At 54.4% G+C, this 17,622-nt stretch overlaps 5 protein-coding genes across 5 annotated transcripts; 4 read left to right on the forward strand and 1 right to left on the reverse strand.

Annotated features, from left to right (window-relative positions):
- Nucleotides 1-56: 56 nt before the first annotated feature.
- CkaCkLH20_09232 (RNA recognition motif containing protein) lies at nucleotides 57-1,192 on the forward strand (the record flags this gene model as incomplete). The annotated part of the gene is made up of 2 exons (XM_038891947.1): nucleotides 57-586; nucleotides 652-1,192. The coding sequence occupies 2 exons, from the start codon at nucleotides 57-59 to the stop codon at nucleotides 1,190-1,192; spliced, it is 1,071 nt and encodes a 356-aa protein (XP_038742880.1).
- Nucleotides 1,193-1,520: 328 nt separating this feature from the next.
- On the forward strand, nucleotides 1,521-5,119 carry CkaCkLH20_09233 (uncharacterized protein; the record flags this gene model as incomplete). The annotated part of the gene is made up of 4 exons (XM_038891948.1): nucleotides 1,521-2,237; nucleotides 3,602-4,135; nucleotides 4,184-4,321; nucleotides 4,373-5,119. The coding sequence occupies 4 exons, from the start codon at nucleotides 1,521-1,523 to the stop codon at nucleotides 5,117-5,119; spliced, it is 2,136 nt and encodes a 711-aa protein (XP_038742881.1).
- A 1,503-nt stretch (nucleotides 5,120-6,622) lies between these two features.
- CkaCkLH20_09234 (uncharacterized protein) lies at nucleotides 6,623-8,822 on the reverse strand (the record flags this gene model as incomplete). Its single annotated transcript, XM_038891949.1, has 2 exons — nucleotides 6,623-8,399; nucleotides 8,458-8,822. The coding sequence occupies 2 exons, from the start codon at nucleotides 8,820-8,822 to the stop codon at nucleotides 6,623-6,625; spliced, it is 2,142 nt and encodes a 713-aa protein (XP_038742882.1).
- Nucleotides 8,823-10,006: 1,184 nt separating this feature from the next.
- Nucleotides 10,007-11,743, forward strand: CkaCkLH20_09235 (uncharacterized protein; the record flags this gene model as incomplete). Its single annotated transcript, XM_038891950.1, has 3 exons — nucleotides 10,007-10,108; nucleotides 10,188-11,005; nucleotides 11,056-11,743. The coding sequence occupies 3 exons, from the start codon at nucleotides 10,007-10,009 to the stop codon at nucleotides 11,741-11,743; spliced, it is 1,608 nt and encodes a 535-aa protein (XP_038742883.1).
- Nucleotides 11,744-16,650: 4,907 nt separating this feature from the next.
- On the forward strand, nucleotides 16,651-17,058 carry CkaCkLH20_09236 (CVNH domain-containing protein; the record flags this gene model as incomplete). The annotated part of the gene is made up of 2 exons (XM_038891951.1): nucleotides 16,651-16,807; nucleotides 16,895-17,058. The coding sequence occupies 2 exons, from the start codon at nucleotides 16,651-16,653 to the stop codon at nucleotides 17,056-17,058; spliced, it is 321 nt and encodes a 106-aa protein (XP_038742884.1).
- Between the last annotated feature and the right edge of the window lie 564 nt (nucleotides 17,059-17,622).

The following is a 17,622-nucleotide window of genomic DNA, read 5'->3' on the forward strand; positions in this document are numbered from 1 at the left end:
CGCTAAACACGCATGTTAATCTGGTCAACTGCCCAGGAAGTCCGAAGACAGCGGCCATGGTTTCGTTAGAACAACCTGCGGCCTTGGTCGAGGGCCGCCGCATCTACCTGGGCAACCTCCTCTATATCGTGCGACCGGTCGAGATCGAAGAGACGCTCAAGGGCAACGACTTTGGAGGCTTTGAGAAAATACACATTTCAGTCGACCCCGTGAGTAGCAGGAACCCCGGCTACTGCTTCGTCGACTTTATCAAGCGCGCCGATGCCGAACGAGCCCTCTCATCCCTCAACGTCGAGATCCGGGGTCGGCCAGTAAAGGTTGGGCCTTGCGAGCCAAAGAAACCAAGGGAGAGAGGCTGGAGAAGCGAACCAGCCCCGGCAGACCAAAGATGGGGTAATTGGACTGGGCAGAAGGAAGTCGGGACTAGAAAAGGCGAGTGCGCGCCTTACGGCCAGATGAGCCACTTCGACGAGGCTTTTTCTACCGACGGAGACGGCAGACGAATTCGCATTGGCGGGTTGACGAAAATGATTGACCAACAGTACAACCAAGACGAGATTAGGGGACTGTTGGCTGGCTTCAACCCGTAAGTCCACTCGGCGGTCATGCTTCCAGAGCCTTAGAACTTGAGCTAACACGTCTGATAAAAAGCAAAGCTATTGGCAAGCGAATTACGGCGCACGAATCAACGCGTTCAGTACCCGGGCACCATAATTACTGCTTCGTCGATTTCGAGACAGCCGAAGAAGCGGCTGCGGTCATTGAAGCACTGCATGGCACGCCGTATGAGGAAGGCAAGTTGACCGTCGGGGCTGCCAGGCCCATTCCCAGAAGCCTGCAGGAGTCATCAAGATGGGTGAATGACCAGGTTCCCGAGAAAAGGGACAATGCTCGATGGAGGGAGAGACCTGCCCGGCAAGACGACTGGTCAAGGGAGAGCCGGCCGAACCCCTCCCGGCCCCAGAATTCGACCAGGAATGAGGTCGAAGGAGGATGGCCTTCCGCATCAAGGACATCGACCAGTGATCAACGTCCCTCGTGGACTAATGTCAAGAGCGATCAGAGTCCCCAGTCGGAACATTCGACTTGGAGAAAGTTTGGTTCTGGTGCTTCGAGCTCGCCGAGCAGTAAGCCAGACCAGCCGTCTAAATCCCTCACTTCGAACAACTGGCGCCAGAGAGGGCCTGCTTAGAAGAAGGCTGCAGTCAAACTACGATGTCAGCAGACATTGGAATTTGGTGAGGCTCTGCAGGGGCAGCATTATCGACCAGGGATTGTTCGCCAGGCCCATGTCGCCTGCATGCACTGCTGATGCCGAATGACACAGCTGCCGGATGAGTCAATCGGGTGGTAATATCGTCCGCGGCGCAACTACACCTACTAGCCAGAGGTTAACCGCAAGCCAGTCCGGTTCGTGATATAAAGACCAGCACTTGGATGGCGACACATTTTCCATCTACATCATAACAACCATCGTTACCCTTCCACCCGCTTCAGTCTCATACTCTCGAACCTCTACAATGCAGTCTCTAGCCCGTTCCGCAAAATTCAAGCGCCGCTCTTACGAGACTTCGAGGGATAGGCATCTTCCCGCGCTCCAAACACATCCAAATGAGCCGTCAATCGTCCTGCTAGGTGATTCCATGCTCGAGCGCATGATCACGACTGGCTTGACGCCGAGTTTTCAGCCATGGCCTTCACGGACCATGATCAGCAACGACAGTATCGCTCATCTCTGCAAAGAAGATTCTGCTCCGACAATACGACGCTTGCGGGGTGTTTTCAATGCTGGAGTCGGCGGAGATAAGTTTGAGAACATCATCTACCGTCTTGTCGGCTCATCAACTCCCGAAAACCCTTTGGACAGCTTGCTCGACACTCTCCGCAACCGCGACGTGAAGCTGTGGGTGCTTCACGCTGGCACAAACAACTTGCGACCCAGGCGAGGGTTAAGCGATAGTGATCTCAGCTTGCTAAGACGAATCATCGAGGCGCTCCTGGAAGCCGGTGGGAAGGTGTTGCTCACCGGACTGTTTCGGCGGAAGAACATCGACGACGAGTTGGTAGCAAAGGCCAACGAGAGTTATCGGAGGATGGTCGACGAGTTCAGGGAGGATGGGAATAGCCGGGTTGAGTTTCTACCGGCGCCTAAGGTTGATTTGGAAACTTGTTTGGTGGATGACGTCCATCTAAACGTGAAAGGTTACCAGATATGGAGCAAGCCTTTGCTCCAGAAGGTAACTGATCTGTTAGAAAATACCCCAAATTGAGATTAGAATGCATGCGAACGTCTTCATGCGATGATCCCGGGTTGAATTTTATTTCTTGTTTGATAGTCTTGTGTGATGATCACACGATTCTGAGGAAATCTACCAGCCACCAAACGACTCCAATGCTGCTGTGCTGGAACGCTCATGTTTCCCAGCCTTGGAATCATTCTTCTTGCACCAACGCTACGCATTTCAAAGACTCCTCTGAACCAGAAATGGCACGTAAATCAGTCTAGGACGTATTTTCTTTCGTCCAGCTATGGCAATCACCGCGAGTCGTTAACTATTAAAGTTCCAAAGTAAATGAGTGTTTATCTGATCTAGCCGAACCCAAGAGCTTGGGAGGCTTTTCCAGGCCCCGAAAGATCCTGGTCCGCGCAGAGTTATGACACCAACTTACGGCGGGAAGTTTCGATTGAACTTGAAATCCGAGGCTAAAGTTGCCCACACGCGTTAAAAATATCCTCGTGAATTAAAACCAGCAATTGGGTCCCGAGGTATGACAATGCTGAAGTTGCCTTTTTGCCCAAGTCTCACTGCCCTCCTCATTTCATCAGACGGGAAGGGAGTCCGTGTCCTTAGTACTCTCCACGCAAGCTTCAAGCTCACACCTTCACCCGCGCCACATAGCAATTATGAGCTTTCCCGCCGACTTTTCAATGGCAAAGCTTATTTGAACTTCACAGGCATGACGCTGCTCACCGCAGTTCATCGTTCTTTTGAGTTTTAGCGCTTTGGCCATGAGACGCGACTCATTCTTGTCGCAGAACACCATCTCAAAAGCCTGTGGCAGCAACATGACTCGCCCTACAAACCCGTTTTCATCGCCCCTTACCTCAGCGTGCTATGTAGCATCGCTAGTGAAAGGCTATTCAGTGTGCCCCGCGGGACATATGCCACCGGGCCTACCCATCGTCTCGTGCGAATCAAAACCGTCGCCCACTCGTCTCTTCCTCGTCAATATTACTGAGCCACTTCTTAAACTTGGGGCCTCCGGCGACGATTACCACATTTGGAACCATCAAGGCCTCTTACAGCTATCCCCTATGTCAATGCTTCTCACTTCAGGTCCCCGAAGCTATCGCGCGCTGACCTAGCTGACGCGGGGGTGAGTGGCGGTTGGACGGGATTCACGGGAAGCACCCTGACTGCTTGCATGCGGCCATCATGGGGTGTCGGCCAACTGCGAGCTGCTTTGCTTGCAAGGCGAGGAAGGTCAAGGTGACTACAACATTTGAACGTACGCAAAACTACACTTGCGGGTACTAATCCGGTCTCAGTGTGACCTTCAAAAGCCGTTTTGCAATCGCTGTACGTCGCTAGGCCGGCAGTGCCCAGGCTACGCAGACCCATGGACGGTGGTCCATCGCCAGCAGAATGCGTCAGCGGCACATCAAGTTCAAGTTCGTGTCGCCAAACGGCTGAAAGAGAGAGGCGATGCGACCTTTTCCGTGCGCACCGGAGGCGCTGAGGGTAGCTCACCAGAGAGCCACAGAAGCGACTCGTCAGAGGAGGAAGAGGTGGTCAGGAGGTCGATGACGATGCCCCAATACGTTCAGTGCGACACCGAGGTCTATTCGATGAGACACTTCTATTCGAATTACACCTCGGGCAACGAGGTCGGATTCTTCAACTTGATGTTTGATCTCAAACCACCCAGAGACTCACCGGGCGTTTTCGAGGAGGCGGTGAAAGCTACGGCGTTGGCGAGCTCGTCTCTCCAACTGTGCCAGGCAGGAATGATGGCTCAAGCAAAGCAGCACTACGGAAAAGCTCTGGTAAGGCTCAGTGCTGCTCTGAGAGACACTGAAAAGGCGAAGGATGATTCGGTAGTGGTGGCTTTACTCACGTTGGGCCTCTTCGAGGTGAGCAACAACTCATGCATGAGATAACTGTGGTCTAACCTGGTCCAGGCCATCATACCCGACAAAACCCCGTCCAAGATTGCTTCGCATTGTCGTGGATCACTAGCTCTTCTCAGGTACAGAGCTGAGCAAGGAATCGCCACTTCGTTGGACAAGGCGTCATTGGCCTTCATTGCCCAGCTCGGGGTATGAAACCCATCTCTACCAGAAAAGTCATATTGCTGATTGTTTCTCTAGATTCTTGAAATATTCATTGGGCAAGAAGGCCGATCACCCATACTGATGGGTCTCACTCAGGCTGCGTGGGCGCAGGGCGGCGTGGTTGAATCTCTGATAGCTCGGGCCATCGACTACAAGTTCGTCGCTCAGAAGATGATTGTCTCTCCCGATATCCATGACGCATCCGTCGACACCGTTACAGAGGTGTTCAGAACGGGCATTGGAATCATTCGCGACCTGGAGGCGGCGGCTAATTACCGAGTCACATCCCCAAGCCCTCGTCAGACACTAGTGGACGGCATGGCAGAACCGGGCGTGAGCTCGTTCAACGGTCTTCTCAACCGGAATTCAGAGACGAGCAACGCGATTGCGAAAGGTCTCTATCTCACGGTACGACTGCACATCGTAGAGCAGGTTCTCAGCCTGCTCATCGCTCTCGGCGAACCAACGCGCGAGCAACTCAGCACGCTTGTCGACTTACCCCACGGCTTGACGGCGCTGGAACAGGTATGCGAGCAAATTCGAGTGATATTTGGCTTCGACGGTAGGGAGACCGTCTGCAAGAATCAGGGAATGGGGTTCCAAGCGTGGGCCATGTTTTGGCCCATGATTGCCGTGCTGAAGTCCGCTTTGGCCGACCAGGATACCAAGTTATGGGTTTTGGACAAATGCTTGACGGTCAGCCAGGCGTCTGGGTTCGGGATGGCAATGTACCAGATGGGCTGGTTCAATGGGGGTCACTCGGAGATGAAAGTTGTGGATTAGGATAGCAGCTCTTCGGAGAGACATTATGGGTATCTTGATTTTGGCCCGGGGTTTTTATACGTCTAAAAGGCACCCCGTCTCAGCACCGTGGCGTTCTGGCTCGGAAGGGAACAGAGATCTGGAGTTTCGGGAGGTGTCATTTAAATCTGTACAAAAGGCATGCTTGCGTATCGGCAGATTTGTCCATTTTCAACAGAGCAAAATCTTACTAAAGCCCCTTTGCAGTATTCAAGAGACCAGTATGACTGCGTAACTAGGTGTTTGCCTCTACTAGACCACCGGCTCTCAGGCATGCCTCGATGGCCGCATGTTTATGGCAACTTGTTTCGGTCCCAGACGCGTTGGTTTTCGGTGCTCGCATCCAATCTCGGTTTCGCGTTCCGAACCGATCCTCCGGGAAAGATTACGAGGACCCCAAGAACCAGTCCTCATTTGGTCCGAACTCCAAGGACTAAAACTCCGGAGGGATGTGGGCATGCATCCATCCTATATATGCGCTCCTAAGCAACCCTAAAACGTGGGGTTGCCGCCACTCATTTTTTAAGGATTGTCCGGCTTCCGGATAACATCATCGACCAGCAATATTGATAAGCCAACGGGAATCGAAAATGGGAAGGGGAGCGGTATTCCCGGGTTGGTTATCGTAGCGAGGGATAGGGTCTGGTTGGTCTGTATCCTGACGTTCTGGGAAAGAGAGATTTCTTTCGCGTCTTTTGGCAGCGGGGGGATGGGTTGTAGACGGGACTTGCGGAGAGGACCCGTCTGATGTGACTGTCCTCCGGACGCCGCCCGAGAAGGCCGGGGAAAGGTGGGTCTTCTCGGCCCGGAGGCATTCGGCGGTGGGGCGGGCATTTCTAGCGAGAATGAAGCAGACCGGCGCAACTCAACTTCTGATGTGTTTTCAAGGGGAAGAATTGAAGATCTAAGATTGAGAGTTCACCACTTATTACGGCCATCCGGTTTATATGCACTTGTTGGATTCCGGTGTCGTCTCGTCTGATGGTCTTGTTGAAGCAGACAGGGCGGGTTCGACGAATGTTTCACGCCCCTGTTGATGGGCCGACAATTGAGATCATCGGCAGATACGCATGAAGCGGCGTTTTTTTTTCCTTTTTCGTGGCTGTCAACGGCTCTTTTCAATGTGTGTTGAACCCGCCTAACGACAGAGTCGGCCGTCCAGGACTCCAGCGCTGGCACGGTGGTCAACGCCGCGAAGATTGAGACCGTGCAACATGACGGCCTTCTCAATACGGCAAGCTCATACCAAGCAAGTCGCCAAGATAATGTCGCCCTCTTTCAGTTGTCTGGCTCAGAATGGCGAGCTTTGTGATGTCTAATTAAGATATGCCAGGCACCAGCGCCTGAGTGTCATAGGTTGTCATGCGGCGTAGGGCTTGTGGGAGAAGAGCTCAGACTCCAGGTGAACCAGGTGAACAAGATCTTGTCAAGAATATCAATAACTTATCTGGTTCGCTGACTTCAGATAAGTGACCTTGTTGAGTCCTAGAATGTGTGTGACTGGCTTCTCTGCTTCGGTACAGGGGTCTCAACCAGCGTAATACAAGGCTTTGCTTCTTCAGGATCGTCTTGACTCTCTCCCATATACACCTTTCTTGCCTTGTTTTCCATCTCCCCAATGGACGGACCCGTATCATCGAATACGCCACCTGCATCGTGCCCACGTCGGATAGCTGCCAGGGAGCTACTCTTCCATAGCGGTATATTTTCCTTGCCGTCGGAACCATGGATCGTCATGAACAGGAAGACCAAGGCACATGCAAGTGCCGTGACGTGAAGGGCGATCCACGGCCACGCTACTCGGTACAGCACGATTGGACTGCCGACTAGCCCTTTATGTGACATGGTATCCATGCCGTTCCGGGCTTGGTCCTGCATGTCAGAAGTACGGCGCATCTCGTTCGTCATGCTCATAGCCAATGTTTCAAACACCACAGAAATATTGGCATGATCAAGTCGGGACCATGGAAGTAGGTACTTCAGCGCCGGTGGTCTGGCGTCCATGTTCAAGTCGGTTTGGTCAAGAGGGCCCAAGATTGCACCGTTGAAGCCGTCCGCTTTCTCCATTCCGGGAATCTTCTGGAGAGCCTCACGGATCTTGGTGTTGTTATACCAGGGTTCCCACCGGAACAGGCCTTGGAAATGGGCGCTGAGAGACTTTACGGACTCCTGTCCCACTTCCATCCGCCAGGGGAATCTCAGGCTCGGAAGTGTCAGGGTCAGATTTTTATAGAAAGCGACGGACCAGTACTCGTGAAACTCCAGTGCGCGAGATTCATCGGGGGGTGCGAGGTATTCTGGTGGTCTCACTCGCGTCTGATGTGTGAGGCCCGTCTGATCTGTGAGGCCTGAGTCCCATGAATCTTCGGTTCTCGTGACGCCGTCGACTTCAGTGATGTCTTCCTCAAGTCGGTTGTCTAAGACTGTTGATGAAATATTCTTGACACAATAGTAGAGTGCACATTCTGAGGCATTCAAGGCAACAGTAGGCCAGGTGACGGCGTCTTTATTGCCTCCATCCTTGAGGCTGGGAAAAGACCCGGACTTGTTGAGCGTTTCCTTGTTTGGGTAGATAAAGCTCATGGACCAAAGAAGAGTGTCGATATCTTTCATCGATACCGTCTTGTTTGGATTTCCGGTGCCGAAAGTTGTGCTCATGGTCGACTTGCCCCAGCAACCGAAAGTAGTATCGTCGTTATAGGGCCGGCAGCCGTCGGTGTTGGCAATGAAGTGGCCATTTGGGAGACTGACAGCCTTAGCCAGAATATTAGATGTGATGGCTTCGGTTCGGTATTCGTAGATGGCGTTGATGACATTGTCGAAGTTGTCCGCCCTGGTCGTGAGTTCCGAAGTAACATCGTTGCATCTGTGACATATGCCGAGGGTCTGAAAAGGGCCGAATTTGCATTCACCAGCTGTACACTCAAACAGAGTTTCATTTCGAAGCTGCTCTGTTGAGTTGTAAAAAGCACTCATAATTGCGCCCTCCATTGACGGAGAAACGCTAGTCGTTACGTTCCACCATTCATGCCTTTCGAATTCAATTACGTTGCCCTCTGAATTAAATGTTGAATTTTCGAAAAATCTCGGCTGGCTTTGAGCAGTTCCGAGATAATAGCTCCCCGTGTTGGCAATGTAAGCCACGGCATTGTCGTCGGGCTCGTTGTACTGAATCTCTGGACGTAGCTGGATGAGCTGCTGTGTGAAGGGGTCCAGACCGAGGACGATCAGAGTCAAGACGGCACCAAATTGTGTAACGAACCTGAGTCTTTCTATCAATCTCATGAATCAGTCCAGTGAAGCTTTCATATGAGACTCACGCTCTCTTCGTTCTGAAAAGAATCCTGAGACTGCCCAATGGGCCTCTCGCAGCTGCGTCGATCCGGTCGAAATCGATGAGCAACCGCTGTTCTCCGCGACTGAACAGAATCCATTTCCACTGAGAGATACACTCCGAGATGACGAAAGTAACTGCCGCCTTTATCGTGACTGAGAGGATGGAAATGATGGTATTGAGTGAGATACCCTTCCACTCAAAGAAAAGCTGATCATCAAACTTGGCAAGTAGAATGACCATCGCCATAAGTGCTGCAGCTGCGCCTAGCAGGGCAGCGTACTGTGGTCCCCAGATCGACCATCGGAACGAGTTGAAAGCATTTGCGGTGAGTTTTGCTGGGCTGAACATTTCGGAGGGTTCGTGTAACACGTAAGGGGCCTGGAAATGGGGCATTTGTCACGGCATGGAAGGGTTCTTATAACCGGAAGACAAAGACCTGTGGAATGTCTCGGGTCAGCCTGAGTTGTGCGAGGGGTGAGGCCAGTGTGGTATGAGCATAGATGACGGGAAGTGAAGCATTAAAGCTGTCCGCCTTGTGAGAGTGGTTGCCTTGCGAGTGCGACATGCCAGCCGGAAATCAGTGTTTGCGTGGTAATGGCCAGTTGTGTGTCTCGGCCAAGAGGGAAAAGCCATCGGCCACTGCTGCGTTGGGCAATACGAAGTATTTCCGCCCTTCTCATTGCCAACTGTGGTAAATGCTGCCACATCATTTCCTCGAAACATCTAAAATCCTCGGTTCCGTAGAGTCAGCTTCTTCTGTCATCATCTGCGTTAAGGTTGCAATTGGGACACGACAAAGTGTCTTGTGTCCCCGATTGCTGCACGTTTACGACGAGCAGCCTTTTACAAGCTTTTCGGGCCGCTGCCGCGGCGATCATGGCTTAACGCATGGCGGATTCTTGGCGATTTTTTCAATTGAAGCAGACATTATCCCATCAGCTTTCCGCTCTCGAGAAGTGTCTTCTCGTGTCTTCGTTGAGAATATGTTGTGTCTGCGATTCTGTGGAAACGTAAGGCGAGGCCGAGCATTCATCTCACAAGGAGCATCACGAAGAAAAGCGACAGTCTAACTCCCAGTTCACGGAACTGATGATGCAATGACTAATCTGCCTTAGCTCAGCCTCCACGCGATTGACTTAAAGCTAAACATAACCAGCGTCGCGATTCTAGACCTCATGCGGGGTCGATTGGTGACTGATGTTGGTGCTAACCGAGCGGCGTCTATCAGAGGGAAGCATGAAGGATTCAGCTCGCGTGGAATTAGGCAAAACAGGTATTATCATTCGTGTAAGCCAGAAAGGCCTAGTCTCCGATTGAACCAAGACGTACGCGCTGGACAGGGGCTAGTGCTCGTCATCTTGGCCTCAGCTGGGTATCTGTAAAGGTACCCGAGACAGCGCATACCTCTCCTCCTCTTGTGTCACCACTCTGATCTCCCCAATTCCAACATCTGAATTGACGGTTCACAACGTTTTCTGCTGTTCGCGGATAACGGTTCAAGTCACACAAAATCACCACCCACTGGCGCTACCATGTTCGGTGTGTCCAACACGCTCATCGCCTTCGCCCTTGGGGCGTCGCTGGGGTACTTCGTCATACGCCTCATCCAAGTGAGGAACTTCTACAAGGACAAGGTGAGAAACGACAGCATCACGTCGCAGAGCGCCGAGTACGGCGCGATGAAGACCACAGCAGCTCACTGACGTCGCCCAGCCATGCCCGCCAGGCCACTCCTTCCTCTGGGGCCACCTCAAGCTCCTGGGCGAGGTCGCCGCGACGATGCCGCCGAACTGCCACCCGCAGTACTACTTCACCACGCTGTCGCAGAAGTACAACCTGCCCGGCGCGTGGTACCTCGACCTCTGGCCGCTGGCGGATCCGCAGCTCGTCGTGACGGACCCGGACGCGGCGATGCAGCTCCTCACAGTGAACCCGACGCTCAAGCACGAGACGGTCGGCAAGTACCTGGGGCCCGTCCTGGGCCGCGAGAACATCGTCTCCGTGAACGGCGAGGCCTGGAAGGAGGCGCACAGGATGCTCGGGTCCGGGTTCTCGCCGAGTTACGTGAAGCCGATGCTCGGCATGTTCTCGGAGCACGTTCTGGTCTTCCACGAGAGGTTGCGCGAGCTTGCGAAGGAGGGCGAGGCGTTTTCTCTCGAGAACGAGACCGCCAAGGCGGTTTTTGACGTGATTGGGACCATTGTGTTTGGGTGGTCGCTGGATGCGCAGGGCAAGGGCTCCGGTTTGCTCGAGGACCTGCGCGCGCTGATTGAGTATTTCAATTTCCTGATCAGCACGTGGAACCCGATAGCGAGAGTGACGGAGCACTTTAGAATCGGTGTCGTCAAGAAGAGGAGCTCTGCGACCATCGAAAAGGCCCTGAACGAGAGGTACAATGTGATGAAGAACGAGAAGGAGTTGCCGACGAGACGGCAGGCGAAGAGCATCATGGATCGGATTATCGCGGACTACATTCAGAGCGGACAGCCCGGACCACCAAAAGGCAAGTTCCTGGAGCTCGTCGTGATCAAGTGAGTAGTCCCCTGGCGTCGACGAGATTTCTCACTGACCCCTGCTGCAGCCTCAAGGCCCTGCTTCTTGGCGGCCACGGGACGACAACGGACGCGTATACCTTCATGATGATGCTCCTCAGCCTCAACCCGGACGCGATGCGCCGTCTCCGCGAAGAGCACGACGCGGTATTCCCAGCCGGACTCAATGAGAGCGCAGACCTATTGCGGACGGAACCCTCCAAGACGAACGAGCTCGAGTACACGACGGCGGTCATCAAAGAAACCCTCCGCATGTTCCCCGTGGGATTCACGACCAGGGCGGCCCCGCCCGGCCTCAAGTTCCTCGACTGCGACGGGAGGCAGCTGCCTCTCGCGGGCCACATGTTGTCGCTCTGCGGATTCACGTCGCACTACGACCCGGCCGTCTTCAAGGACCCCAAGGCGTTCCGGCCGGAGAGGTTCCTGGGCGAGGAGGGCGCGGCGCTCCACCGGTACGCGTGGAGGCCGTTCGAGAGGGGACCGAGGGCGTGCATGGGGCAGGATCTCGCGATGGACGAGCTGCGGGTTCTGCTGTTGTTGACGGCGCGGTGGTTCGAATTTGAGACGGTGGTTATGGGGGAGAAGAGCAAGGAGCCGAAGACGATCTTCTTCGATTTGGATTTGTATGTGGGTGATGCGGCGTTTCAAGAGATGAAGCTGGGGGCGTCGCCCAGGTCCGGAATGCAGATGAAGGTGAAGCTGAGTGGGAGGGAATGAAGCTGGTCATCTCGAGGGTCGGCAACAGCATATTCGAATGGCTTCTTGGCTAGTATCGATTCCGATTTTGCTTGTGTTCATTCATCCGACAATGGTGCTGGTGATCTCAATCTGTATTCCACAGCGCGTTCTGTTAGTTGTACAGAACAAGACCTTCTACAGGTTGTCAAAGTCGAGTGATCGTGGGCTTTTGGCGTTAGAAGTACAATTCTTCTCAGCCGAACAGCGGCAGTTTCTCAAAGAAGCGCCAGCACCGTCAGCAATGAGAGATGATCTTGGCTGATGACAGGAGACGGCGGCCATCCACGGATCACGTGATGTAGAGTCTGATTATGTAAGACACTCATTTATGGTCCGTGCTGGGCCGGGGGCCACTCTTTCCGAAACATGCCGATCTTTGCCCGAAAAGATCCGCCAGTGTTCCTTACCAAATACACTGACGATGCTTGTGACGGCAAACCGGCCAAATGCTCACGATTTTCCAGCTGTACAACATGACAATGTCGACATTATTTTCTTTTCAACATCGCGCGCGATTGAGAACATTTCCTCGCCAATGCTGATGACGGCGTTTTGAGCAAGTTTCTTCACCTGGCACAGCTGCAGGGCCATGAAGCGAGATCCATTCAGCCTGAAGTAATTCGCCGCTGAAGGGGTCTGGCAATCAGCAAACCAGCCAGTGAACTCGGCCACATGTCGAATATGATGCAGGACCGCAGAAGTACCTCTCGGAAAAGTGCCTTTGACAGCATGGCTTTTTTGGCCTGTTGCGAACGGCTGACGAGAGGCGACCATTTCCGAAAGACAACAACGTTGCCTGCCGACATCCATCATCCGCCGCCTGTCAGCCCGCCCTACTGGGTGACACGAGGCGAGCTGACGGTCAAGAAGACGCCGGCCCAAGAGCTAGCGACGCCGAAGCACCAAAACCCTCCGACGCGGACGGTCACACCAAGGCCCCAGCGTGGTTGGAACGGCACCGGCACGCCGTAATGCTTCGGAAGGTCAATGCACCAAGGGGGGACGTTGGAGCCGTGGAGAACGGCGGTGGAGATGTCGAGTCGCTGAAGAAGCGGTGATGAACAAGTCGTCAAGTCGTCAAGTTCCCCCATGCCTTCGCTTCGTTTCGAGAACGACGGGCTCGCGCCGGAGACGCCGTCATGCCGCTCAGGCGAGCCCGACCAAGGCCCTTTTTTCGACAATCAATCATGCGCGCCGTATCCCGCAGGAATGCCTCGAAGAAATGACATGCCCGGTCTCAGCTAAATCGAGAATTCGAGCAGCGAGTGGTGAAGAATAACGCACAAAACCCGCAACTCGAGACAGCCACGCACCATGACAGACGTCACAGCCACCGGGGCCACCATCCATCTCCTCCTCCAGTAGGATTGGCATCTTGGGGTAGAGTTGGTGCCTTCTCGGGATACCCCTCCTCGCCCCCAGGTGCCCCGACGTCAGCCGCCTCCAAAGATTCAGGGTCCTGCCTGAAAGGATTGCCGTTATCTCGAGAGCCCAGTCCAGCAGGTGCTAGAAGATACTGGGCCGTCACGCTTAGAACGGAGCGAGCGCGCGCCCTCGTCCCATCCAATGTTGGCGGAAAGCCAGGCTTAGGCTTGCCAGGGTCAGCTGCAAACGCTGCATGAAGGAGCAATTCGCAGCATCCCGGCGACTGGAAGCACAAAAGACGCACCCACCTGAACCTTATCTTGGGCGCGATAAGGGAAGCAGAAGAAGCCCGTGAGAGGAGGGGTTGACGACGGCACCGAGGAGACGAGGCGATACGCCGCCGTCGACATGCATTGCCCGGCGGCGGAACCAAGGCCAACAAGTCACCAATCCAACCACAAACATGAGCGACTGGCCACCGTCCACGCACAAAGGCCGCAATCCCCACCATCCAACGGACAACCAGCACAAACGGCGCATACCCGAAGCATTCAGACCAATGACGGCCGCCCGATCCGGCTCCATCTGGCCACCCTCATCTGACATCCCGACCCCTCCTTCGCTCCCCTCTCTGTGTTTGACTCTGACGGCCGAGTTGGAGTCTCTGGATATATAAGTGCGCGGTTTCTTGCCCTGTCTTTTCGACGGCTCCTTCTACTCCGCAACGCGATCAATCAAACATCAACAACAATAACAACATTTTCAAACCTTTTTCAACCAACCCAAACCAACCATCAAAATGAAGGGTGACTGTGGCTGCTCCGGCGCTTCTACCTGTATGTCAACTCCCCCTGCTGCTTGTGGCTGCTGCATCGGTCACGACATCGATGCCGTCCATCCTGTACCTGACAAGAAGCTAACACCCCATGTCTCAGGCAACTGCGGTTCCAACTGCTCTTGCTCCAGCTGCAAATAAGCTGCCTCTCCCTTAACGACCTACGAGCCATGACATACGTCTCCGTTTAGGAGCGCGGTCGCGGTACAACGCCGCGGCCGCGTCTCTTGCCGTCTTTTGCGACAACACGACGATCCGAGTTTTGTTTTTCGGGTACGGGTTGCGGTTCCGAGGGGACGAGAATCGGCGGATGGTGTTCTTTCTGCGTTGATGGAGGGACCTGTTGGCTAGCTTAGTCACTCATTTGGCAATTGACTTTTGAGACGCCGAAGCACTGCTCCCGATATCGTTGCTGCGTGATGCTCATGATGATCCATGTCTCGCCGCTGATACTGCTTCCACGGGTACTGAGCCCTGGTTGAAGAGTCCATCGACAGTGCCATCGTCGTCACTCCAGGACGATAACTCAAGCTACCAAGCCATTATATACACAAACTCACCAGCCCTCAAGGTGTCGACTCCAAATCAACCTTGCCGTCCGCCTCCCAAAATGTCTCTCCTCTGACCGCTCCTATGATGAATCGCCAACCCCGCCCCGCCCCGCCTTGGCTCCTCTGACCCCTCCATCGCTGGGCCTGTGCGACGACAGATCACCACCTTCAACTCAAAACACACCTCACCCTCACCCAGCAACGTCACGTCAACAGCCACATGTCTCGTCTACATAGTACAACATCCATAACGTCAATGGGCTCCCTCCCAGGCCGAATGGAAGCAACCAGACGAGACGAGACCAGCTTGACAGCCACAAACAAGGTCTATACTTTGTACAAAACAAAATAAACACACACAAACTCCCGCCCATGACCAAAACGGCCACCGCCTCGGTCGATGCCGCAGGCCGTGGCCCCCGAAAAAAATAGCTGCCGAACTCCATCAACCCCCTTTTCCTTTTCCGTACCTTACCTTTCCACAGGCCGGGGCCGCCGACGTCCCAGGCCAGGGGCAAGAAACCCGGATTGCGGATACAGCCTCATGCCACAACATCATCTCTGAATGGACGACATCTCCAAACCACGCCCCTCCTCTCTCTCCTCTCGGACCTCTCGTCTCTTCCGCCCCCACGGTCCATTCCTCAAACCAGAACAGGAAAAAGCAAAACAACACTCTGTCTCTGTCTCTGTCTGCGTGTCTCTGCGCTCCGTTTAAAAATTCCCACCGATGAGCAGACACCTGACGGCAATCCGAGACGATCCGTGGGCTGGGCCCCCTCTCTCTTCCAACCTTGATCTTGGCTACCGAGACATCAATCCTTGGCTCCCTCAAGTCAGCTGTTCTGGACCCTCTTCGAAGCAAGCCGCCCCTCATTCTGCACCCCTCCTCAAAACGCCTTGGAGCGTGCGTGCCGTATCCCAATACGCCTCGTACCTCATGTTTATTTTCAGTTGACCTTCCTTCAGCCCAGTCCGGGTCTCAAATATGCGGCCGCCTTTCGAGGCGTCATTCGATCATGCAACAAATCCCCAGAGGCCTTCCATTAGCTTTACCGTAGTCGACTCGATACTTCCACCTCACATCCCAAGCGCGCGGCTGCCTCCCGGCGCCGTCCCGCCGAGTCTAATCCGAGCTTCCTGAGCTTAAAACCTCAGCCGAAATAACAACCTCCCCATGCCCCCTCGGATGATGACAACAAGTGAGGGACCTGCAGGAAAGGCCGCGTAATAACCCTCCCCCGAACCCAGCTTCCCATTCGCGCCCGAGAGGCCCTGCATGATGCAAACCGCACGCCAAGCTCCCCCCATCGTGAGCTCTCGGCATCCCCTTGCCGGCGGGGGTGGTCGTGGCGGCGTGGCGTGGGAAATGTGTGTAAGGCAAACCAAACCATCAGTGACCACCACCACCACCACAGCTTCAAGTCTCAACTGTGAACACATCCCGTCCTGACCTGTGACCAAACCACCCCTTCCCACACAAGAACAGCTAAGCTACCTACCCCTCCATCCCACTTTAAGCTACCCTTGGACCCGTTTTCCCAGGAGCTCGTACCCTTGTCATTGGCGGGGATGTGAGCTGAAAAGCTGCGGCTCTTGGCCGGGACGGGGGGGGGAGGAGGAGGGAGCTCGATAGCTTTACACGTAGCAACAAGGTGATAACATGACGGCAGAAACAAACCGAAACGACGTGGAATTCCCGAATGCCACCGTAGATGCCTCATGTCCCGTTCCTCGCCCTTTGGTAGGGCGGAACAGCTACAGGACCAAGACTCGGTCTCAATGGACGGCAACAATGGAAGCCAATGGGCACACTACGTGACGCGATCGCCGAGCGGCGTAATCCTCAACTTCCAAGACCGCTCTTTCCCAGCAGAGCTTTCCCCTCCCCTTCCACCTACCTCCACGTGTTTGAACATACGCTACGTAGATGGAGGAGGCCTCTCGCCCCATGCCCGTCCCCCCTCCTCCGTGATCCATAAAGGTGCGCCTAGTAGACGTCACAGGTCTCTATATAAACCTCTCCCTCCCTCCTCGTCACCACCGTCGACTAGGCTGCTCTCTCCCTTCTCACTTCCTCACTAAAACAAAAAACCTCAACTTTCACCATACCCACGTAAATCCTAAACGACAAAATGTCTTTCCACCTTTCTGCCGAGAACATCCGCGTCGACGACGGCCACATCCTCCACGCCCAGCTCCGCAACGAGAACGGTGACCTCAACGACACCTCGATCGACCTCAACACCGTCCTCGGCAACGACAACGGCCGCTTCGACTGGTCCGGTGGTGGTACGTAACTACTTGCTCCCCCTCCTCCTCTTCCCGTCCATGCCATCATCACCAACCCAAGACTAACCACCCTTCAACCTCTCACAGGCTTCTCCGACTCCGCCGAGAACATCCGCTTCGAAATCGAGGGCGGCGAAAACGTCCCCATCCTCCGCGCCCGCCTCTTCAACCTCGAGGGCGAGGCCATCGACGCCGACTGCAACCTCTCCGAGCGCATCGGCAACGACAACGGCAACTTCGTCATGAGTTAGTAGTCCTTACTTCCTCCTGTGCTCACCGAATCAAGACAGTTCGACTAACAGGCGTCTCCTCCACAGACTAAACCGGCAATGACGTCGTCATGGAGCAGGTGGGGAACGGAATGGAAGGAAAGCAAACTTGTGCATGGCATGAGCGTTGCCCCCTTTCTTTTTACGAATTGATGAAACGGGATGACCAAACTTGGGGGAATAACGGACTTTGAAGTCGACCTATGCATCCTAGGTAGCGAATTGAGCTACGTGCCCGCAGAGGGCTGAATGACTTTGCTGTGTTGTTTCCCGATGTGAGCGTAACGTTGATGAGGCCTCGCCTGAGTTTTGCTATTGGGAAGGTGGACACATCTTTCCTCATTCTGGCGTGGGCGGCGCTCTTACCTGAAGATATCGTCGTTGTCGTTGTTGGCGCCTTGTTCAATTGGTGGTGAAGAAAGAAAACATACGAAACAAAGCGATTTAGTCTTCTACCATGACTACCGGACCAAATGAGTGACTAAGGTAGACTTGGCCACCAGCTGACATCCGGGGGGGGGGGGGGGGGGGGGGGGGGGGGGGGGG

The sequence above is a fragment of the Colletotrichum karsti genome (assembly GCF_011947395.1).
Source record: "Colletotrichum karsti strain CkLH20 chromosome Unknown Scaffold32, whole genome shotgun sequence".
NCBI lineage: Eukaryota > Fungi > Ascomycota > Sordariomycetes > Glomerellales > Glomerellaceae > Colletotrichum > Colletotrichum karsti.